Here is a 22,615-nt window from a genome sequence, read left to right as displayed (position 1 = left end):
ATTTACTTCCCAACATTTGTTTTCAAAGCTTAAAAAAAAACCCAAAACCATGATTTGAATTTCCTCCTGAAAAGGGGCTGCAACTCAAGCCTAACCCAGGAACAAGGGAATGACAACTCGGCTGTGCTAAGGGCATGTGCCAGAGCTCAGTGACTTCCAGAACCATCTTCTCATCTTCCCACATGCACCAGGCCCTCTGGACCCCTGCTCAGAGCATTTCTCCTTCATCCCTTCTCAAGTATCCTACGAAAGGGATTTCTGAGCAGCAGGGAGGTTCCAACGGATACCCCTGAAGGGCACAAAAATAATCAACTACTTTTTTTTTTTTTTCGGATTCTCTTTTTTGTCTTGCTTTGTCTGATTCTAAAGGACCAGCTAAAGGGTGGGTATACCTGAGTTTGAATCCTAAGTCCACAAATTTACTAGTTAGATGATTCTGAGCAAATTATTTAAATGGTCTAAGCTGTGATTTTCCCCAAGTAAAGATACTAATTTCCCTAAGTAAAGATACTAATTTTTCCAGTGGGGTTGTTGAAAGTCTATTTTTATTTATTATTATTTTTTAAGTAGGCTCCATGTCTGGCGTGGAGCTCCAGGAGGGGCCTGAATTCATGACCTGAGATCAAGACCTGAGCAGAGCTCAAGGGTTGGCTGTGTAACTAGCTGAGTCACCCAAGTGCCTCTGGGTGTTGGAAGTTTAGTGACGAAGTTTAGGGTGAAGTATAGAAACGTCACCCTACACGTGGTGCCTGACACACTGGGCCCACTCATGGCAAGTGCTGCCATTAATATTCCTTCATCTGATAATCTGGTAAGTGAAGTTGAAGAACATACAGATTCCTGGTTACATGGCCCCCGGCAGTGTTAGCTATAGTCACAATCCCCTGAGCGTGGAGAGGGGAGTGCATACCTGGGGTACCATTTTACACAACACACGGTATATCCCCCGTGGGGATGGGGCAGAGGTCATAGGGCTAGGACTAGATGATGCGACATCAGAGATGTAGATTAGCTCCATACTGACAGCACTCTAAAAGTGGGAGCTGTCCAAGCACAGACTATTGGGCAGAGGCTCTCACGGCTGCCAGGGTCTCAGGGAGGCTGAGAAGCTGTTGCTAGAAGGGACGCCGGCCTGCACTCAGGGCTGGATAGACGTGTTGCTCCCCCGTCAGAGTTCCTGGCTGTGAGTCTGGCTTCCCCGGTGCCCATCCTTAGCAGTCCTAAACTTCACTCCCACTCAAGGTGCTTCCAAGACCAAGTCTCCCTTAACACGTGTGGCAAGTGCAAATAAAAACATATTCTGGTAGATGGAAACTGTTCGGCAGCTTCCGCAGTTCTGGGCTGAGAAGGAGAACCATTTTGGGATCATTTTAGGACACACAGGGGTGTAAAGAATTCCTCTTACAGACCCGCTCAGGGCACAGAAGAGGCCTCTTGTAGAGAAGCTGACATCAGGCTTGGATTCTGGTTGAGAACAGAAATATTTAGGCCTCCGACGATGTCCCACGCTCAGGAAGGATCAGCACGAAATGAGCGGAATCCAAGTCCCCCCAAGTGAATATGCTCACCGGACCCCCCCTGCCCCCAAAACCCCCGAGCCATGCAAGAGAAAGCACACACACATGCTGCAAAGTGCATGCACACACACACACATACACACACACACACCCCCGCAGGGCACCCGTCTGACCTGCTGGCTCAGTAGGAGGCTGGGCCCTATTGAGAAAATGTGGGAATATGGGAGCCTGGCCATTTTCTGAGGTTTGGCAGAGAAAAACAGGAAGGCAACAGGACTTGAGACATTGGAAACTTGCCACACATCTCTTAACACAGAACCAATTTCGCTGACTCAGGTAACAACCCACCAGCCTGCCTTGCGAACTCATCATGTCCCCTAGTTAGGATGTCTCACTTCAAATCAAGCTTGTTGGAATCCATACCGCACAAAAGACCTACCTTTGTGAGATCTCAATAAATAAATAAATAAATAAATAACAAAAAATCTTGTTCCTGATTCAGAAACTAGAACCATTATTTTTAAAACGTGACATCAATGTGCATTTTTATTTTGTTATTTTTTTAAAAGGCAGGATAGTCTTTTAAGGAAAGACAATGAGGTGAGTTTGATCTGGCAGATCCTGGGCCCTGTGATATATTATGATATGGATTTAAAAAAAAACCACACCTGTGGTAATGTATATATCACATGAAAGTTACCAGTTTTGTAAGTGCTGTATAGGGGCTTTTAAGTCCTAAGGCCTCTACCTCTCATTGACAGTAAACACAGTCCCTCCAGACAGCGAGGACTATGTATTTGGCAAACGGAATCTGCAAGCAGCTTGCATCTCTGCTTTCCAGAATCACAATCCCTGTTTTCCGAGATCCCAAGAGGAGTTAAAACTGTTTCTAATTTCCTACATTCGTCACAATTTCTCTAATGTTCTTTGAGCAGTCCGAATCCCAGCAGCCCAGGGACACAAACACGGCCCCCGAATCCAGGCTGAATTCAGGCTGCAGCTCAGCTCTCTGAAACCCACAGGGCAAGAAGATGAGAGATGCACGCCGCCATCCTTGTTTGGGGACCCACCGGCTAAGATGGGTTGAAGGACTGATACACCCTGAGTTACAGGTCCAAGTGCATCAGGATTGCTTGCTGGTGTTTCTCTCTGTCTCTTCTTGATATGTAGTGAGCCACAGGCTGGGTCTCCAACGTATGGGTTCCTTCTCGGGCTTCTCAGCTCAGAGGTTAAAAAATCCAAGGGAACTGCTCTAGAGACCTCAAGGGTTGATGCTCCTCCCTTTCTTGTCTCATGAACAAAGACGGAGAACAGGAGCTGGAGATCTGTTCGGCAGTGTCCTACCAGTGGTATGATACTTAGAGATTCTAAAAGTTTTGGAAGAAACTGATGTCATCGCTTTTTAAATAACCTGTACCCATACACAAGTGTAAAGTGCATCTCGGCTCATGAATAATTCCTTCATCACTACCCAGGTGTATCGTTTTCTGTGGCAGCTATTAACAAATGACCACAAATCTGGTAAAACAGCATAAATACATTCTCTTATAGTTCTGGAAGCCATAGGCCAAAATCAGTATGACTGAACTAAGATCAAGGTGTCAGCAGGGCCACACCCCCTCCAGAGGCTGGAAGGGGAGAACCCATCCCTTGCCTCTTCCAGCTCCTGGTGCCTGACTTGTGGCCACCTCTCTCCAATCCCCTGAGAGGTGGGCTCCTCCTCAGTACGTGGGTGACCTCCCTCTGCCTCTGATAGCATGAAGGATCCATCCTGATAATTATGTTAATCTTCCCATCTCCCGGTCCTTCACTCACATCGACAAAGCCCCTATTTCGAATAAAGTAATATTTCCAGGTTACAGGATTAGGACCTGATATCTTTGGGGCATTACCAGCCTCCTACACCAGGTAAGGCAAGGTACAATCACCCCCATTTAGCAGAGGCAGAATCTAAGGGAAGAAAAACACAAAATGCTGTTTTGCCATGCATGCCAAGTGCCAAAATAAAAGCCTTCTGGACTGGTGGATTGAAGATGCTGTGTAGCTGGGGAGTGGTGCCATGCAGATATGGGGGGGGCAGGGGGGGTGCACAGCAGAGCCAGTGGTGCGGCTGGTGGTCTTGTCAGTGGGGCTTATGCAGACTCCCTGGGGTAGGCAATGGTGGAAAATGCCGGTGGCAAGGCATGGACCCAGAAGGGACGTACTCAGTTGTCTGCAGCAAAGCACTGGGCCCTAGATCCTAGGACCATGACATGGAGAAAGCACTCCAAGAGTGGGATGAATTTCCCTGAGGTCAAATCATGGCTTAGACGGGGTTGGGGGTGGGGAGGGATCATTTAGCGGGTGACGATCACGCCAAACACAAGGTCCCACCAACAATTTCTAAAGACTGAAAAAGTGTTGGGAAATTATTGGTTATCATTTAGGGGCTGCTTTGTGTGACACTCTATGTCACCTGGAAGGTGGTATTTTGATAGACTCTATATAATTCACTTTACTTAGAGAAGTATATGTTTAAAACTTAGGCTCATATACTAGTTTCCATTCCTGGACCAGTTGTGAAAGGTTTTTTGACATTGAGGATCACCCCTCACCCTAAGTGCCAGAGCTCTTGGTCAGGGGTACGGGGACTCCAGGCTCCAGAGCAGGAAGCAGAAACAGTCACTGAATGCTTTTTTCCAGGTGTATTCGATGGTGTCCCTGCTTCTGCTGGCTTCATTCAGGTGGTTGAATATTCTCTCTGAGGTATTTTAGTTCCTTGTCTGCTCCCATCATTCTGGAATCCACTAAACTGTGAAGTCCTATCTCTACTTCTCCAGAGAAGCTGAGTGAGGGTGAGTGCTCCTGTTGACAGCAGTTGACGGAAGAATGACAGTGGAGAGGAGCAGTGTTTCAGGGAGGCTTGTCAGGAGCTCCGGCTCTAGGGACTACAGACCAGAAGATGGCATGGTTCTGCCAAACCCCACTTCGTGATGATGGTCGAGGTAATGAACCGCTGGGAGCCTCAGTTTCTCCCTTTGCATAACGGTGATAAGAAGCCTTCGGCTCAGGTCATGGTCCTGGAGTCCTGGGATTGAAGCCCTGCATCAGGCTCCCTGCTCTGCAGGAAGCCTGCTTCTCCCTCTCCCACTCCCCCTGCTTGTGTTCCTTCTCTCACTGTCTCTCTCTCTGTCAAATAAATAAATAAAATCTTTTTTTAAAAAAAAAAGAAGCCTACCTCAAAGAGTTGTTTCCTGGGTAAAGTGACAAAGCCCAGGTAAGATGTACCAGAATGTTCTCACTGATTATTTCTGAGTTGTACAGGTTTGATTCCTGTCTTTGGGCTTTCTGTATTCTTTAATTTATATACAATGAGCATTTTTTTTTCCTAAATAATAAAACTGTTTTATGAAAGCAAAAAAAAAAAAAAAAAGGAAGGAAGGAAGCGTCACGAAGTTGCCCTTGACAACTCCTGGGTGAAGCTACAGTCAACTCAGGAAATGGCTCTGGCCCACAAGCTGGTCTCCTGAAGAGTAACGGCTGTTCCTAGGCCCAGCACTTATGGGGAGAGGCTTGTCTCATGGCCCAACACTTAACACAGGGATTCTTGATATTCCTGTCTGACAGAAGAGTTAACCAAGGTATAGAAAAGTGAGGGGATCTGCCAAGTCTACATAGGCAGGATTTGCAACCAGCCTTGGGGTTTTAGGGCCTGCACTCTGAACCACTACCTTCTCCTGGGTGCCGTTCAGCTTTGGATTGGCCCAGGAATGCCCTCTCATCATCCCTTTGCTGCCAGCTCCAGGAAGGGCACGGGGACACCTGTAGGGCTGATCTCTGGCAGTAATTTACTAGAGGTGTGAGTCATTCAGGGCCCTCCCAGGCTGCCTGCCCACGAGGCTACAAACTTGGACACACTATGGGAGGGTCCTCCGTGAGGGGGGAGAGAGAGGGAGTCTGGCTGGGATGTGATCTCCTGAGGCCAGTGCCCCGGAAGATTTATCTCACACCCTGAGGGCTGCCCTGGCTCCTCTGCTGCTGGTGGACAGTGATGGTCCAAAGGAGCACGATGGACCCAGGCCTGCGAGTCGGGGACCTGGTTTCCACCCCTGACTTTGCCACTAGTCAGTCATACAGCCTGAGGAATGCCACCCTTCTCTCGGGATCTGGAAAACAGGAAGGTTTCTAGGCCTCACTCCCATTCTCCGTGTCTCAACTTCTCAAATGAAGAGCTAAGTGTTAAAAATGGCATCCAGGAGCATTAAAAATAAATCTCCATTTTCTGTGGCAAAGGTTTGAGCTCTGTCTCGTCACTCTACAGGCCTCCTAAGTCTGGTATTTTTATTTCCCTCAAAATAACCTTTTCAAAAGGCACCTGCAAACTTCCACACTGGCCTTTCTGGGGCGAGGACACTTTGATGTTCTGCAGGGAGCTGCCATTAGCACACATTACAGCAGAGTTTAGACAGGCCCCCGGGAGGACCTAATGCCACGGGGAAGCCACAGAGCAAGTGTCTAATCAAGGCACATCCCAAGACGCCAGGCCTCACAGAGACCCTTGGCCAGGGGAGGGTCTGCAGCTCCCCAGGAAACTCTTCTTAACTTTTTGATTATCACTCCTGTGAATCACAAGGAGACTTTCATGGGTTCACTTGGATACTCTGGCCAAGAACCAAGAAGAGGAAAAAAACAAAAAACAAAAAAAACCCCTGACTTTTAAAAGCACATAATTTGTGTAAAATAATTCAGGTCTAAATCTGGCTGGAGCTGCTATGACAAATTTCCACAAACTTGGCGGCTGAAGATAACAGAACTTTATTCTCTCTGTATTTCTGACATGCTCTGTGATTGTCCCAATAGTGATGGCAACCAGGAAGGGATGGAATCTCAGAGGCAGGTACACCTTTATGGGAAATGGAAGCAGAGTCAGGATTCTTCAAAGAAGAGGAACTTGGAGGACCATCCAATCTGGGAATAATAGTAAGCAGTTTCCATTTCCGGGATCTACCCCAGGTGACTGGCTGGTAGGCAGTTTCTTGGGATGCTTGTTCCTGAGCCCAGCTGGAAGGAGGGCTGTAGTAGTTTCCCTGAGCCATTGTAACACATCACTACAAACATGGTGTCTTAACACCGTAGCATCTCACAGCTCTGGAGGCCGAAGCCTCAGCTCCAGGTGCTGGTGGGCCACGCCCCCTCTGAAGGCCCGGGGGCAGACCCCTTCTTTTCATTTTCCAGCTCCAGGTGCTGCTGGCGCCCCTCAGTTACAAAAGCATTATCCCAACCTCTGCCTCTGTGTCTACATGGCTCCTTCCCTTTGTGTCCCTCTGCGTGGAAACTCCTTCTCCTTTCTCTTATAAAGACACCAGTCACTGGATTTAGGGCTCCCCTTAAATCTAGGATGATATCATTTCAAGATCTTTACCTTATTCAATTGATAAATACCCTATTTCCAAATAAGGTCACACTCTGGGGTTCTGGGTAGACCAGAATTTTGGATGGGACACTCGGATCAACCCAGTGCCAGTGCCGGGATGGTTCAGCAAGTCCGACAAGGGTTCTGGACTGGGCAGGGGTAAGCTCCTGCTTTCCCTCTGCCATCCCCCTCGAGCCCAAACCCAGAGCTTTACAGAGGATGGAACCAAGGCCCAGAGAATAAAAGACTCTTGACCAGGGTCATACATATAATTGGAGAATGCCACAGGAGATACGAATGAAGAAAGAAGGTGATAGAGAGGGAGGGTAAGGATGGGAGGGCTTGGGATAAAATTACTGTTTTAATTGTTGGATAACTGAGACGGGCATCTTAACATTGAGCCATTGTCCAAAGAGGGTCTAGATGGGGCCCGAAACGATCACCAACCAATCAAAGAGAACATTTGGCAGTCCTGGAAGAATTAGTACCATTCTGAGGATCAGTTTGCAGGAGACTGTTTGCCTTTTTTTTTTTTTTTTTTGGCCAAAGGAATGAGAGCTCCGCTCAGTGGGCAAAAGCCTTTCCAGACTGGTCCCTGAAAGCATCGTGCGTACAGATGCCTGCTGGTTGCCATGGTGAATGATGCTGATCTGAAGAAATGAATAATGTGAGCGTTGGGGGCGACAGTGGGATTACTCAGACAGTGGCGAGAGGCATCAAGGAGAGCCCAGAGCAGCGGAGGGGAGAAGGCTCCGTCCCTTCAGCTTTGGTCCACTCTGTCCCTGCCTCTGCAGGCTGCGTTCTAACCAGATCCACCGCGAGCATCAGGTAAGGGACATAAATGGCTCTTCTTGGAAATGGAAATGGTTTTTCCTTTCACACTCTGCCTGGCGGAGGGCCAGGCGATGGCAATACGAACAGCTAAAAATAGGGGGAATTTAGAAACAGAAGCAGAAAAGGAAAAGCAAATAAGGGAGACTCATCTGGTCCCCAAAGCTGAAGATGCTGCTACAGTGTCTTGCCAGAAAGCTCTTAAAAATGTCTGCTGTCGAGAACTCAGTCTGCAAAGACAGCCAGCAGCAGATGCGAAGCCAACAGGAGAAAAGATTCATGACGAAGCACGGGATTCCTGATCACCCCTGATGGAAGGGGTTTACAAAGGCCATTGCCTCTGTATTATAAGCAATGAATTAAGCTCTTTTCATTGTGGTCAGAAGTGTGTTTACAGGGGTGTGTGGGGCGGAGAGGATGGGGGAGGTCACAAGAAGGGAGACTGCTGAAGAGAGCGCAAACAGTCTCCTTCGCAATGACCTTCCCGGGAGGGATCTGAGCACACCTGTCTTGTCCTTCTCATTACCCATGTTTCCGGGAAGAAATTCCCAACCAAAGAGAAGGGAACTCTTTCCTTTCCTGAGCATTTCAGCTCACTGTCCTCCTTAGAGAAGAAAAACGAGGATTGAAAAATCACTCAGTGCTGTGCTTTTCTGCAACCCACCTCCTCTAGGTAAACGGGCATGGAAATCACAGGTGGGAGGGAGGTAGGGAGGGGAGAGCGCAGCTTGTCATGGAATCAGTTTGGCTTCACATCCGATTCAGGTTAAAATCTGGTTGATGGGTTTTGACTAGGTCATTAAGATCTAAACCACAGGCTTCTGCATTTCACTTTCACGTGAGACAGGAAGGGGAGAGAACAGGGCTGGGGGGGACCGTATGTGAGCACACACAGGCTGAAGGAATATGGCTGCCCCTGAATTTTACCAGGGGAAATTCAGTGGAGGGGACATTCTCTCTCTCTCAAAGAGATAGTATTTAAGAGAAACTAAAAAGCTTGAAGATAGTACTCTCTTACTAAAGCAGGAGGGCTGATAATCTGAAGAGGGCTCATTTAGTTTGTGGAAAAACAGCAACTGGGTGTTCGTACCAGCACCTCAATTTGCAATGACGATCTGTAACTAAACCCAGCAGCCTTGCCTCTGGAAATGCTCAGAGGGTGTGACGAAGATTAAGGGAAATTTATTACAGTATGTGAGCATCAAGCATGACGCATACTAGATGTGAACCAGCAGTCACTCCCTAACCGTTGGTGATGACTATCATTGTTAACACGCACAGGACCTGAGGTAAGAAACAGCAGCATTTATGCTAGTCTTAGGAGCTGACTGCCTTGACCTACACAACAGATTTCCTGGGTACCTCCGGTCTTGAACAAACAAACAAAGGAACAAAACATGAGCAGAGGCTTTGGGGAGCAATCAGCTGGCAAGGAGTGATGACGCAAATCTCCTCTCTCACGGGCAACAGAATTGAGAGGCTAAAATAGCAGTGGGCAGAATGTTCTAGATGATTGAGTTCACAGCACTGGAGGCAGAAGCAGAAGGTCCAGAAGGGATACTGTAGGTGATAGAATGGTCTGACTTGGTGACTAACAAGGGCACGTTAATCGGGTTGTCCGATTTCTTTTATTGCCTTTCTTCGTTTTTTAAAGGGTTGGAAACTATGTTGTATCTAAAGGACCTGAGCCAGGGGAGGATGAGGCTGGGGCATGTGGGTGTCTCTTTTTCAGGCCTGCAGGCCAGGGCTTTGACATGAGACAGCCCCAGTGTGAACTTCCGATCTCTTATTTCTTAGCTACGCCTTCGCTGACTAAAGTAACCTCCCGATCCCCATTTCTTTGTGAAACAGGGGCAATCTTAGTTCCCATCGTGAATGCTCAACATATGGTGGTTATGAATCTCGTACCTAAGTGCCTCAATAAGGGGATGTCATTTTTCGCTTTGATTCTGGTTCTAGAATCAGGATGAACATCGAGGTTGGGAACGTTTCTCACACAGGAGCCATCATTTCCTGGTCATCCTCGGAGCCCTGCCTGGAGGACTATTACCATATTATGTATAGGCCCAACTGGAATAGCATCTTCTCCGGCTATCTTCGCTACAGCTTCCACCACGAGGAGAAGGTGCCTCGAACCATCAGCTCCGTGGTGCTGGAACACCTCGCCCCTTCCACTCTCTACTTCCTCTGCATCAGCTGCAAGAAGGCTGCCTTCCCCTATAGGCACTACTGCACCATGTTCCATACCCTGGATAAGAGTCCGCTGGCAGCTGGGAGCTCGCTGGTGGACCCCCAGATCTCCCTGTGGGTGTTGATGGCCATTCTGCTGGCCTGCTTCACAGCCGTCTTAGCTTTCATCTGTCTCCAGTTCTGGTGCATCCGTTGCCATGAGCCTCGATGGTCTTACAGAGCCGGCCACATGGAGGAAGCCAATGGGTTGGTGAGATGGCCAGAGGAGGCCCCCGCCCTTGGGCAGAGAGAGGAAGACCTGCAGGGCCTCCCCCTGGTGGAAATGCCGCGCAAGAACTCCGGAGCAGAAGCAGAACCAGATGCCGAAGGGGAAGCCAACCAGGAAGATGACGGGGCTGATGAGGATGCCGCCAATCAGGATGTCCCCGACGTGGGGGCCTTACTGCAGGGTGGTGGGGGCGATCATGCTGCCATGCTGCCTCATTTTAAGGAGTGAGGGTTAGGGAGGAGGCGGCCTGCATCCCGTAGCTTAAAGCCCTCCCTACAGTAGATCTTTCGTAAACATGTGTTCCTAGACCACCCTTACACCTCCCCTCAACGTTCTTGTCGAAGCTGTCCAGGGTCAGTGCTTCTGTGGGTCACGCGGGTTGGACGAATGCCCTATGACAAAGCTTCTCAAGCTGCAAAGCTTATACCCCCAGAGTATGCCAAAGGAGAACACGGCGTCTCTCAGGAGTGTCTGTTTAGGGGACCCCCGTTAGGAATGGAAAACAGCATTTTAACGCTTAAACAAACATGAATATATTATGGCACAGAAAGCAAAATTTGCATGACTTAATAAAACACAGTACTTTGAGGAAACTTTTGAGTTAAAGATGGGCTCTTTGGGGGTATGTTGTCAGTCAGCAGAGGCGGACATCCTGTCCCCTCTGCTGTTGGGGGGATGATTTTGGAAAGACTGGGAAGCCTTGCTCTACAGTGTTGTCCGGCTTTCAGGCTATCATATACCACCTTGTACCCCATCTCCATTTTGTTTAAACCACAGGCTATCTTTACTATTATTAACAACATTTTTCTTTAAATCAACTCATTTTTAAAACCTAAACTGGATTTTAAAAGATAGACTTATATGACTCCATAAATGAAAAACCAGTACCCTGGAAACAAAATAACATCAAGCCTGACTTAGATTCTATGGCCTACTAATGACTCTGAGCTTAAGGTCTGCTCTCTTAGCTTCGACAAAAAAGGAAATTGGAGAGCAGAAAGTATTAAAGACATATAAGCATCAACATAAATGTGTCTTTCTCCTTGTTATAATCACAAGGTTTGAAAGACATTTGGAAAGGGGTGTGTTGTTCTTACTTTGTGAGTCAGGGTCATTCAATGACATTTCTGTGAACTATCCAAAATGCTGGTTCCAAGTGTCCCTTGTTTAGAGAAAGCTGCCAGAAAGACTGGCTGTCCTCGAGAGGACATATGCACTGTCCCAGCATCATCCCAAGACGTCTAAGCCTGCCTGTAGGCCTAAGTGGTGGGAGCACACGGGTTCACCACACTTCCCAGTTGAGGGCTCCCTGACCTAGAGGAGTACCTTTTCTTATATGTATTCAGTTCTTCTGGGTCCATCTGGGCTTACTTTTTGAAAATGGGGTCAAAGGTGGCCATTTCTATTCCATCACAAAGGAAAACATTGGCTTTGTTTTCGTGGACATGTTTCCCTCTCACAGTGGCATTCTTCCCCTGCAAACCCACAGGATAAGAAACAGATCTCCTACATCTATCACAGTGTTGGTGAGACTCTGTGAACACTGCCCTCTGTCCTCACCACGGGTATAGAAATTCGAGGAGGGTAGAGATGGTGTTTGTTTTAATCTCTGATACATCCCCAGCATGCAGAATCTAGTCCAATGTCTGGCTTATTGTGGGCGCGTAATAAATGTTTGCTTCATGAATGGCAAAGGACTGAAGGTCTAGAACGGGGCACCATTTGGGAGGCCTGGTTAATGTCAGGATGCATACTATGAACGAAGCAGCAGAGAGACGACAGAAGACCCGTCTCCCAGCTCTAGCTCCAGCCTTCTGGGATTTCCTTCAAAACTATACCTTCCCCATGGCTACCTCTCAGCAAAACCCTTGCCTTTCCGGAGCACAAAATCCCAGAATCTCACGACCACTCTGCAGTGAATCAGCTGAGTAACAGGAGGACACAGGATGAAGACGAGAAGCCCCACACACCTACTTCCCTGCTCGCCTCAGTGAAATCCTCCCAAATAATTCTCACCCAGCAACCCCCCTGCCAAGTCTGCTTTACCCCCAGCCTTGCTAGCTGTGCACAAATAAAGACGAGTATACTTACAGTTGGTTCTGCCTCTCTAGCTCTGTACCTTTTTACTTTTTCTGATTTGGGGAACACTTCTGTATTTGCTTAAGCTCACTAGTCTTCTTAGGAGGACTCACCTTGGATCCATAGAGGTAATAAGGCTGGACGTTGGCGGGTTTATCTCTTTGCGGTTCTTGGGTAAAAGGAATGGCAGTTCGAACAAAACTAGTAGAGGAAAAGAGAGGGGGTGGGAGTTAACTGGGTCCTGAGAGCACTCTTCATGGGACACAACCCAGCCAGAGCCCTTCCTGACCAGGTGCAACCACAGCGTTTACAGGTGGCTGTCTATAAAAATGACTAAACTCTTATGACACACTCCCATTCATTCATCTGCTGTCTCCTTCCCATAGGTGGGGAAACCGTGGTGCAGACTCCCAGGCTAGCCTCTGGGCTATGGCTGCTCATAGGGACAGCGGGCAAGAAAGGGACCACTGGCTGGGCCTGGAAATGGCCTTCTCTGGGGCTCTGATCCCTCCCCTCACCCCCGGCTGGCTTCTTCAGAGCAGGGTTCCACAAACTCTGGAAAGGCCCGGATAGGAAGTGTTCTCAGCTTTGCAAGCCAGATGGTCTCTGTCACCATTACTCAAGTGTGGCTCGTAGCGTGAAGCGCCCAGAAAAGACTATAGATGAATGAGCACGGCGGGGTTCCAGTCAAACTTTATGAATTTCAAATGATTTTTCACTTGTCATCAAACTATAATTCTTTGGATTCTTTTTCCCAACTGTTCAAAAACGTCGATAGCATTCTTTGCTCCCAGGTTGTACAGAAACAGTTGGCAGCAAGATGTGGCTTGTGGGCGATCGCTTGCAGACCTCTGCTTGAGAGGATTCAAAGTCCCAAATCGTTACAGAACCACAAGTCTGGCTTGCTAAGTGTGTGGGCTCAGGCTCCTCTGTGGGTTCCCTCCCAGCGCCTTCATTTCACTCAGAACAGACTTATTGAATCCTGGCCGTGAACCAGGCCCTTGAGGGTACCGAGAGGATCTATAAACACACACACGTTTGTGGGACCTCATGGACTTGTTCTGCGGGTGACATGTCTCTCCACTTCCAGTAGGATTTGAACTTCTGTGAGGATAAGGGATTAGGTCATGTCCTCCCCTCGGTGCCTGACACCGGGCTGTGTGTGCCTACTCTGCACGAACGTATTCAGGTATGTGGATAACGTCATCGAAGTACCATCCGCTCAGAAGGCGCCATGCCTGCCCCTAGGCTGGGCTGTACTAACCTCCGCAGCACCGCCTCATTCCGCGGGCGCCGTTCCCACCACGCACCCTGGGCTCCTTGGAGACTTTGCCTGGGATAGTCTTCTCCTGTCTTTTCACCTTATTTACTCCTACTTACCCTTCACATCTCTCCTCAAGCACTACTTGTCAGAGGAGGAAGCCTCTCTTGGGGTTCCCATCACTTCCCAGGCCAGATCGGGTAGCGGTGTTTTCTCTCTCATGCCTGGGGCTTTCCTCCATCTCATAATTCACTCTTCCCATTTTTTCCCTGCGTCCTCCTTGCCTGAAGGCCCTCAGAGGCAGGCTTGTTCCCTGTGGCCTCCCCACCCCCAGCACAGAGACTGTGCGGACACGGGGACTCCCCGAGACGCCTGTTCCAGGAAGGGACCACTTCCCCGCCCCCCCCAGCCCACCCCGGCCCCCTGCGCACAGGGACTCCCTTACCGGTTGGTGGACCCGTTGTAGCAATAGTTGGGGAGGAAGTCGAAGTTCAGCTCCCAGAAGACGTGGAGGGTGATGCGGCCATAGGGGGCAGACACGTTGTGGTTGGCCTCCCGGAACATGGCGTCGAAGCTGTCCAGGGTCATGTGCTTACAGAGCAGCCGGTGCGTGAGCCGGTTGATCTCCAGCAGCCACTCCAGCTCCTGCCAGAGAGAGCCCATGGCTGCTGAGGGTGGACGCACACACCCTATATGCTCCCATGCGGCCCGCTTCATCTCACAGCTTCCTTTCCCGCGGGGGAGAGCTCTCAGGCAAGCTCCCCACGCCTGACGGAAGACCATGCAACCACATGTCCCTCTTCAGAGGAGGGATCCCCAGACTGGGTGCAGGAAAGCTGCACGCCTGGCCTGGGAAGGGGGCCACAGACCGCATACGATACCCGTCTATACCCCCTTGGGTGGAGACATGCCTACTTGTCTTCCAGTTTCCACACTGGTGAGGAAAAAGCTTGCTTCTCAGCGTTGCAAGTAAATAAAAGGAAGGTGGGCCTGGCCGTCACCAGGGGCTATATGTCTGCTGTGCAGAAAGCTATCATAAGAGTTACCACCTGTTACGTTCTTACTACTTGGTCAGACCACATGAAATTACTGTTTTGTTTTTTTTTTTTGTTAAATACCATCGAATAGGAGTAGTTTTGTGTGGTTCAATTTAATATACACCAAACAGTATCCTTGGCACTTAATGTGTCTTAACTCATTTAATGCTTAAGAAACCCCTTAATGCATTAGAGAAACTAAGGCTTAGAGAAGTTGAATCACTTGACTCCAAATCCAGGAAGCTGGGCTCCGAAGTCCATATCCTTAATCACTGTATACTACAGGACTCTTAAAACTAGCTGGAGGCAGAATGCCCCCTCCTTTGGATTCCTCCTGGGTCTGCCGGTCACAGGGTTGGTTACAAGTTGGCAAAGGTTGCAGCTGAAAGCCGTGGGCCAAGGTCTCACGTGAGCTGTGGGCTGACTGCTTGGAACCCTGCCTTCAGGCAGAGAATGGGAGCAAAGCAGACAATATGCAGACACAACAGGTCACCGCATTCGTTGGCAAGTATAAGGAGGGTGAAACCCTCTGGGCTGGCTTTAGTCCCCTGTTGTGCTGCTATGAAAAAGAATCAAAGCACAGTCTTGTGCAGAGAGAGAACCCGTCCCCCTTTGTGAGGCTCAGGACACTCCCACATTGTTGTGGTCAAGCCCTCTTTTGAGACAGGTAGGATGTCTCCTGTTTCATAGAGGGGACACAGGAGGCTCAGAGGGTGAAGTAACTTGTCCAAATTAACACAGAGAACACAGACCACAGTTTAGTGAGTGATCCTGGGTTTTCTGCCTTCAAATCACATGTGTCTGGGCCTCTAGGACAGAGCTGCCTGGAATAAAGAAGCAATTTGCTAAGAAAGCCCTTGGAAAAGTAATGATGATTACAGTAAAGATGGTCTGACAATTAAAAAAAAACTCCACGAACACTGGCAAGGGCAGTGGACCAGAGGGCGGCCAGGAGGTGGGACAGCCACAAGGCCAGCTTCAGTGGCTGGGATAAGGAGCTCAGGTCTCTACAGTCGGTTACAGGACACAGCCCCACACCAGGGAATCAGTTTTGTTCTCATCAGGCCCAAGGCACCCCCATGCTGGCTGGGGTCCCAAGTGTGGCCAGGTGGAGGCCCCAGAACACACTTCCAACCTTGGAGCTTTGTCCTTCTGAAAGTCAGATGCTATGGCTCTAGACTGGGGGTGTAGAAGTGGATGGAAGCTGGCAAACTTCGACGGCTGTGGAAGCCAGCCAGCTCAGGGAAGGGGGACGGGCAGGGGCAGGTGGGATTCCTGGGGTCTGGGCTGCTGGCTGTGGCACAATGTCTGGCCAGACAAGTGTGGAGCTGCTACTTAACTCCACAGAGCTGTTGCCTCCTCAGAATGGGCTCAGTGAGGCCAGCACTCACGGTCTTTCAAAAGAAGGTCAAAATCTAGATTTCAGTTCTGGAATGGCAGCTGGAAGAGCAAGTCTCCAGCCCCTGTGCACCGTGAAGTCGATGAAGGACAGAGACACAGAATCACCTCTCAGCTTCGGTCTCTTGGGGCCTACCAAGCTGGACCCTCTGTGCCCATTCACTTCGGATGGGTTAAAAAAATGAAATATATAAAATAAATGGAGTAAACATCAATGACTTTACGGAGTCCCATGCACACTGAGGAACCGTGTTACCAGGAAGATTAACTGCCAGCGAAGAACCAGGCAACAGTTTCTGTTCTAATGTTCTGTGATTTTAAGTCTCACAAATGCGAGTCAGCATTTACGCGGGAGACCGCAGGAGGGAATTCTCAATGCTGCTGATGTGGGGCTGTTGGAAACGTGGGTCCACTTCTCCCGCCACGCAACAGTTTCTGATAGGTGATCCTATCGAGGTTTCTGATAGGTAATCCAAGCCTTGTGTTGGCCTCACCAGTGTTCTTCCGGCCTTTAAATTACAAGAGGGCACTTGCCTCTAGGATGTGGAGCTCAGGGCATCAAGCTTGGCGCAGGTAGAAAAGGCCTCTCATAAGAGGTTCAGCCACCTTCTGAGAGGGTCTCAGTTTTCTGCAGTAGAGCTGGTTTACTGGGGGGAACACAGAGAAGCAGAACTGGAGACATGAAACACTTGGTGGGGCGACGTCTGTGAAGAGTGGAGAGAGCTCTTGGACAGGAGCCAGAAAAGCTGTGTCAGCCACACCGGACTGCTGACCAGCTCTGCAGCCCCAGGCGGGCGAGAAGAACAGGGGTCTCGAAGTCAGGTGCCGCAGGGCATGGAAGGTCCTACACAGGAAAAAGGTGTGCCAGCGGGGCTGGCCGCCAGCTGAAGAGAGCACAGCGCGGCTGACGAGATCGTCTAGTCATTTCTAGATGATCGCTGCCATCTGGAAAGGCTGGTGTGAGGTTGCCAAAGCTTCTGCACTTTTATTCAGATTCTTCCAAATGTTAAATGTTGGCTCAAAATTTCACATGTGCTCTGCAGCAGAAACAAAACACAGCCTGCAAGCTGCCAGCCCTCAGATTCAGTGTCGGATCTCTCCGGGAATCTATTTGCTTGACTGCGTAGGATGAGGATGGCTGACTGAAGAAATCTCTGTCACCCTCCCAGCTTGGCCTCATCAAGCTGCCTTCCCAGCTCAGGATGGAGTTTCCAAGGTGGAGGGAAGGGCTGAGGGAGCAGATTCTGCAGGCGTTTCTCAGAAGAGGCAGAAGCTTCTCAGCCAAGGCCAGTAGAGGCCTCCCGACCTCCCAGGAGAGACCATCCCTGGGGTCTCCTCTTCCTGGTCTTCAAAGGGAGTGGCTCCTCCCCAGGGGCTGATGTTCTCACCTGATAAACAACAGCTTTCACTGCTTGTTTTGATTTTGCTCTCAGCTAAAAGAACATTCAGTGCCTTTCAAGGGATGGGAAGAGGCTGTGGACACCCACACACACCCCAAACCATGAGATATGCCCATTCATTACTGGACAGCTTGAAGCTACTGATAAACAACAAAGATGAAAACAGAAAATCCCATCCCTGGGAGATGATCACTGCTAACATTCTGGCATCAACAAAGAAAAACCTGTTCCTTCCTTCCTTTCAAGAAAAATCTACTTCTTAAAATAAATCTCCCAGAAGATCATGCGCTATATGGAAGTCTCCTAAAGTAACTGACCCAGGACTTAGGTGGGTAGATGGGGGCAAGTCCTTGTAGGAAACGCTGCTGAAAATTCACCCTGAGAATATCTCATTGTAGCCCCAAATTTCTATGCTCCTATCTTTTTTTTCCCTTTCTTTTTCTCACTTTTTTTTTTTTTTCCAGAAGCTGTTATTTATTAAGTGCAAGGGAGAGAGTCATCCTTATAAAAACACTGTATGATGGATTCTAATATTCCTCCATCATGTAGATAGGGAAATGAGCCTGTAGAAATTAAGTAATTGGCCACAATTGCCGGCTAGTAAGTAGCAGGTCCAGGACTGGGACCCCAGGTCTTTTTGACTCTAGAGCCCTAGTCTGTAGTCACTTTAAAAACAAACAAACAAAACCACTTTGTCCATTTAAAAAACAAAATTTTTTAAATTTTGAAATAATTTTAGACTCACTTTTCTGTGAATGAAATAGCAGAGTTCCTGCATATCCTTGACCCAATTTCCCCAATGTTAACAGCTTACACAACCTTGGCATAATTATTTAAAGTCAGAAATTGACATTGGTCCCCTTCTATTAACTAAATGACACAACTTACTCAGATTTCGCCAGATTCTCCACGAGGGTCCCTTTCTCTGTTCTATGATTCAATTTGGAATCCCACACTGCTTCTGGTTGTCATGTCTTCTTAGACTTTTTTCAATCACTGACATTTTTCAGTCTTCGTCTTTTTATGATCTGGATGCTTTTGAGGATTGCTGTTCATTTTTTAAATGCCATTTAATTGGGGTTTACCTGATATTTTCTCATGATTAGATTGAGAAGATGCCTTTCAGCAAGAATACCACAGAAGAATACACAGCAGGGGTTACATGAATATAGATTATTGCCAGTGTTGTTGACTTTCGGTGCTTGGTTAAGATGGTGTTCCCACGGTAAAATTACTAATCTTCCTCTTGGAGTTCATAAATATCTTGAAGGAGATAGTTTGAGACTATGCAAGAATCCAGCTGCTTCTTTTTTTGTTTGTTTCTTTGTTTTTTTTTTAATTTTTGAGTAATTTTTAAAATTGTGGTCAGTTTTACATTTATGTTTTTATTTTTTATTTTTATAAAAAATTCCATTTATATTTTACATTTTAAAAAATATTTATATTTTTATATCTACAATGTAAGTAACAGAAGACTTACCACTGACACCATTTTTGAGTGTATAGCTCTGTGGCATTCAGTTCACTCACATGACTGTGCCACCATACCACCACTGAGCTCCAGAACTTAATTTCCCTCAACCAAAACTCCTTACACTAACACCCTTGTCCCCGTAATCACCATCGCACTTTCTGTCTCTATGCATATGACTACTCTAAGGACCTTGTAACAAGAGGAACCATAAAATGTGCTTTTTAAAGTCCCACCTACTAATTTTAGCATCCATTGCTGGATTTTGCCCACAATTGTCACTGTGGCATTCTCATGGTGATTTTCTGTTTCTCTCATTCCTCCCACTCATCTGCTTTTGAGACATTAAAATCTTCTGTTGATGCGGACTGGTTGATCAAGTTTATTCTAATCCTTGGAGAGGAAGAATGAGCAGAGAGCATCTCAATGAAGGGAGCCTGCTCCTTGCTCGTGCATCAGGATCAATGACAGGGTTTCCAGATCCCAGAGCAAACTGGAAACGTGGGAGCCCTTGTTAAAAAACTAAGGATTTCAAGATGACAATAGCAGAGCAGTCAACCCAGCACAGAGCCCTTCTGACCCTATACTGCACACCCATGATGCCCACCCTGTGTGCAACCTTCCCTAGCTTCTCAGGACCTCCCCTGCACCGGCTCAGCTCTGAAATCCAAAGGACTTTGGAACCCAAAGTACAAGCAGCTGTGCCCCAGGGCTAGGCATGTCAGAGATCTCAAGGCACTCAGGAGACTAAGATCACTCTCATTCTTTTTAAGTCCCCTCCTCCCCAACCCCGGTCCATTCAGCTGGGAAAGAGACTAACTGCTTCTCTTCAACTAGCTCTGTACTAGGCTAGCAACGCCTCCAACTAGGCTTCAAGTCTAAGGAATTCCAGGGCAGAACTCCCACGGGCCCCCAGTCTCGTACCACGATGGAAGTCAGGTCCTCACTCTCGAAGCGGCTGATGGCCTGGTCCAAGGATTTATACATGGCAGCAGAGATGCGCTGGGTAATGAGTCTGTTCAAGTCGATTGATCTACCCAAAAGCTGCATGGAAGTGACGGGGAGAGAAGTTATTTAAGGTTCTCATAGGCACATGACAACTAAATGCAATGCAACATAAGAAATTGGATTAAAAGCATAAAGAACATTACTGGGCCAAATGGGGACTCTATGCAGAAAACAGTATTGTTAAATATCCTGAGTATGATCATTCTATCTTGATTATGAGATAATACCCTCATTCTTAGGACGTATATCCTGAGGTATTCATGGGTAAAGTGTCATGACATCTGCAACTTACTCTCAAATGGTTAAGAAAAAGAGTTCATATATTTAAAACATAAATATAATTTAATGTTACATATATATGTATTCTTTTAAATTATTTATATATGCTATATTTATTTACTACTTATGTATTTACTATTTATATGCTATTTCATTATATGTTATGTTTATAATATATATTATATACTATTTATATATTTATATACTATTTACCTATATTTTAGACACATACACACACATACACATGCATATTCATATATGGCTCTTGGCTAAGTGTCCGAGGATTATTCCTAACTATTTTATTTTTTGTACTGTATTCATGAGAAAGAAAAAAATATGTATATAAGAGAAAGTAAACCAATTGGGTAAAATATTAATGATCACAAATCTGCCTGTAGAGTATATATATATATATATATACACACATATATATATATATATATATATATATATATTCATTGTGTTTTTCCTTCAACTCCTGTAAGTTTGAAATATAAGAAGCTGAGAAAAAACAGGGTGCCTCCAGACTGTTGGAAAGGTTCAGGACAAGCTCCGGCACGCCATGCAACGTTGACATCCTAAATTTAGCCATGAGGTCCTTCCCACAACGATCCTGTGCCCCACCTCCATCACCAGAGAGTAGCAGCTCCAGCAGCAAGGGCCTACTGCCGGCCTTTATGGGGATGAGTACACAAGCATGAGAATGCAGGGCTGGATGGAAAATGGAACTTCTGCTAATTCCCACCAGGGCACACCCATGTAGGCATCATCACAGATGCTGTGCAAATAGCAGTAAACATCTACTCGGTACCCGCTGTGGGCACTGCGCTTTACTAGGTGCCCAAAAGGGGTCTTAATTTTTTTTTTCTTTCTATTTCTCTTTTGGGAGATTGTCTACCAACTGACTAAGACCCCCCAGCAGGCACCTTGTACACACCTGAAGCTCTTAGTATTTAATGTTCTATGGCTAATTCTGGCTGCAACAGGAACTGATGGCTGGATTTCCTGAGAGGCCAGAGGGAAAGCACTGAGCTCCTCCTGCTGACAGAGGTGAAGATACGTTCTTCCCTCTCATTATTCTCCACTTCCCTTTGATTTCTCACGGCAATGAAAACGCCCAGGGTTTCCAGGGTAACCCCTTCCTCTGCACCTAGGGCACTTCTCGGCTGTGGCCCTTCACCTGGGTCTGCCCCACAAATCCCGTGCCCCACATCCTGAGCGTGGCGGTCACGGCATCAAGGCCGTACCAGCTCCTCGTGGCTGACAGCGGGAATATCTCGTATTTTGCCTGCCTGCCTCACGTGAACATTTTAAAGCAGGAATATGTGTCTGAGCTCCTGGCAGCATTTATTGCCTCTACATCTGGGGTCAAATGTGAACAGAAAGCAACTCCACAAAAACAAACTGATTTCTAGCATGGGCTTGGCGGACACGCTTCATTTTAAAGCCCGAAGCAGCCTGCCTTCGCTTGGACCAGCGTGTGGGTCCTGCTCAGGAAGAGATTTACCTGTTTCTGACCAGCGTGCGGGCCCTGCTCAGGAAGAGATTTACTTGTTTCTGAGCAGCAGCCCCCATGGAAGGAAGTGAACCACGGCTTATGACAAGACAAAGGCTTTAGTGTCCATGACTAGCCAGAGGTGAGCTGCAGGTGGACTGAGAAGCCAGAACCTGAACCACAGGATGTCAACGCCTCTTTATCGCTTATAAGACTGAGGCTGTGCCACACCTAAGCTCAGAAGTCCACACGGGTGGCATGTGGGGTGGAGAGTATGCGGTCCTGATCTCCAATCTCCCCGCTCACTTCACGGCTACTCTCTAGCCTGTCCCATTTGCCCTCTGGCTTCCTTAACCGTACCTGTACATGTCTCTGTTTCAGCAGTGTTTCATAGCGGTTGGACGGTGGGTATGGAATGATGACTCCATAATTCTTACATTCAGCCCTAAAACGTTTATCCAACAGGACGCTGCAAGGGAGAAAAGTTACGTAAGGCCAGTAAACATGACCGTGGATGGTTTTCAGACACCCAGCCACATCTATTTCCGACCAGAGGGTCTACTCTAGGAAGCGCTAGCTTATGTATTTCAATTACAACTGTTTTTTGCATTAGAGCAAAATGCAGATTTCTTTTTAACCACAAAGCTCAACATGAAGCATTATTTCTAAGTTGAAGACAAGCAACACAGAAGTGGAACCACTTCCCTCTTTTATTCGTTTACCAAAAAAGCAATCGAGTGCATGCTTGTTATATCCCAGGGAATACTCTGGTACCGGGGACACAAAGTTCCCGTCCTCATGGAGCTTATGTCTAGTGAAGAGAAACTAGTAACTGGATAAATAAAGGAATAAAATAGTTTCAAGGAAGAGGAAATAACTGCACAGCATTTACGACTTATCAGGCGCACACCTGCGTGTACACAGTCATTTTTAATCTCATGGCAATCTTCTGTAGATGTACTATTATCACTTTTCATACCGAGATACAG

General features: G+C 47.5%; 2 protein-coding genes across 4 annotated transcripts in view; one reads left to right on the top strand and one right to left on the bottom strand.

Annotated features, from left to right (window-relative positions):
* CYFIP2 (cytoplasmic FMR1 interacting protein 2) overlaps positions 1-22,615 on the bottom strand; it is a 124,801-nt gene that overhangs the window by 41,419 nt on the left and 60,767 nt on the right. For all 3 annotated transcript variants that reach the window (XM_045079613.1, XM_004737727.3, XM_045079614.1), the window contains 4 exons: positions 21,987-22,095; positions 19,769-19,888; positions 13,984-14,183; positions 12,391-12,478 (listed from right to left, as the gene is read on the bottom strand). In XM_045079613.1, the coding sequence (XP_044935548.1) occupies positions 12,391-12,478; positions 13,984-14,183; positions 19,769-19,888; positions 21,987-22,095 (517 nt within the window). The remainder of the gene's footprint in view (positions 1-12,390; positions 12,479-13,983; positions 14,184-19,768; positions 19,889-21,986; positions 22,096-22,615) is intronic.
* FNDC9 (fibronectin type III domain containing 9) lies at positions 7,447-11,102 on the top strand. Its single transcript, XM_004737725.3, has 2 exons — positions 7,447-7,737; positions 9,700-11,102. Exons 1-2 carry the CDS (start codon positions 7,568-7,570, stop codon positions 10,424-10,426), a joined length of 897 nt encoding a protein of 298 aa, XP_004737782.1. The 5' UTR covers positions 7,447-7,567; the 3' UTR covers positions 10,427-11,102.

The sequence above is a fragment of the Mustela putorius genome, unplaced genomic scaffold, assembly GCF_011764305.1.
Source record: "Mustela putorius furo isolate JIRA1106 unplaced genomic scaffold, ASM1176430v1.1 tig00000407_pilon_pilon_pilon, whole genome shotgun sequence".
Taxonomy (NCBI): domain Eukaryota; kingdom Metazoa; phylum Chordata; class Mammalia; order Carnivora; family Mustelidae; genus Mustela; species Mustela putorius.
This window is presented reverse-complemented; position numbering and strand designations above follow the sequence as displayed.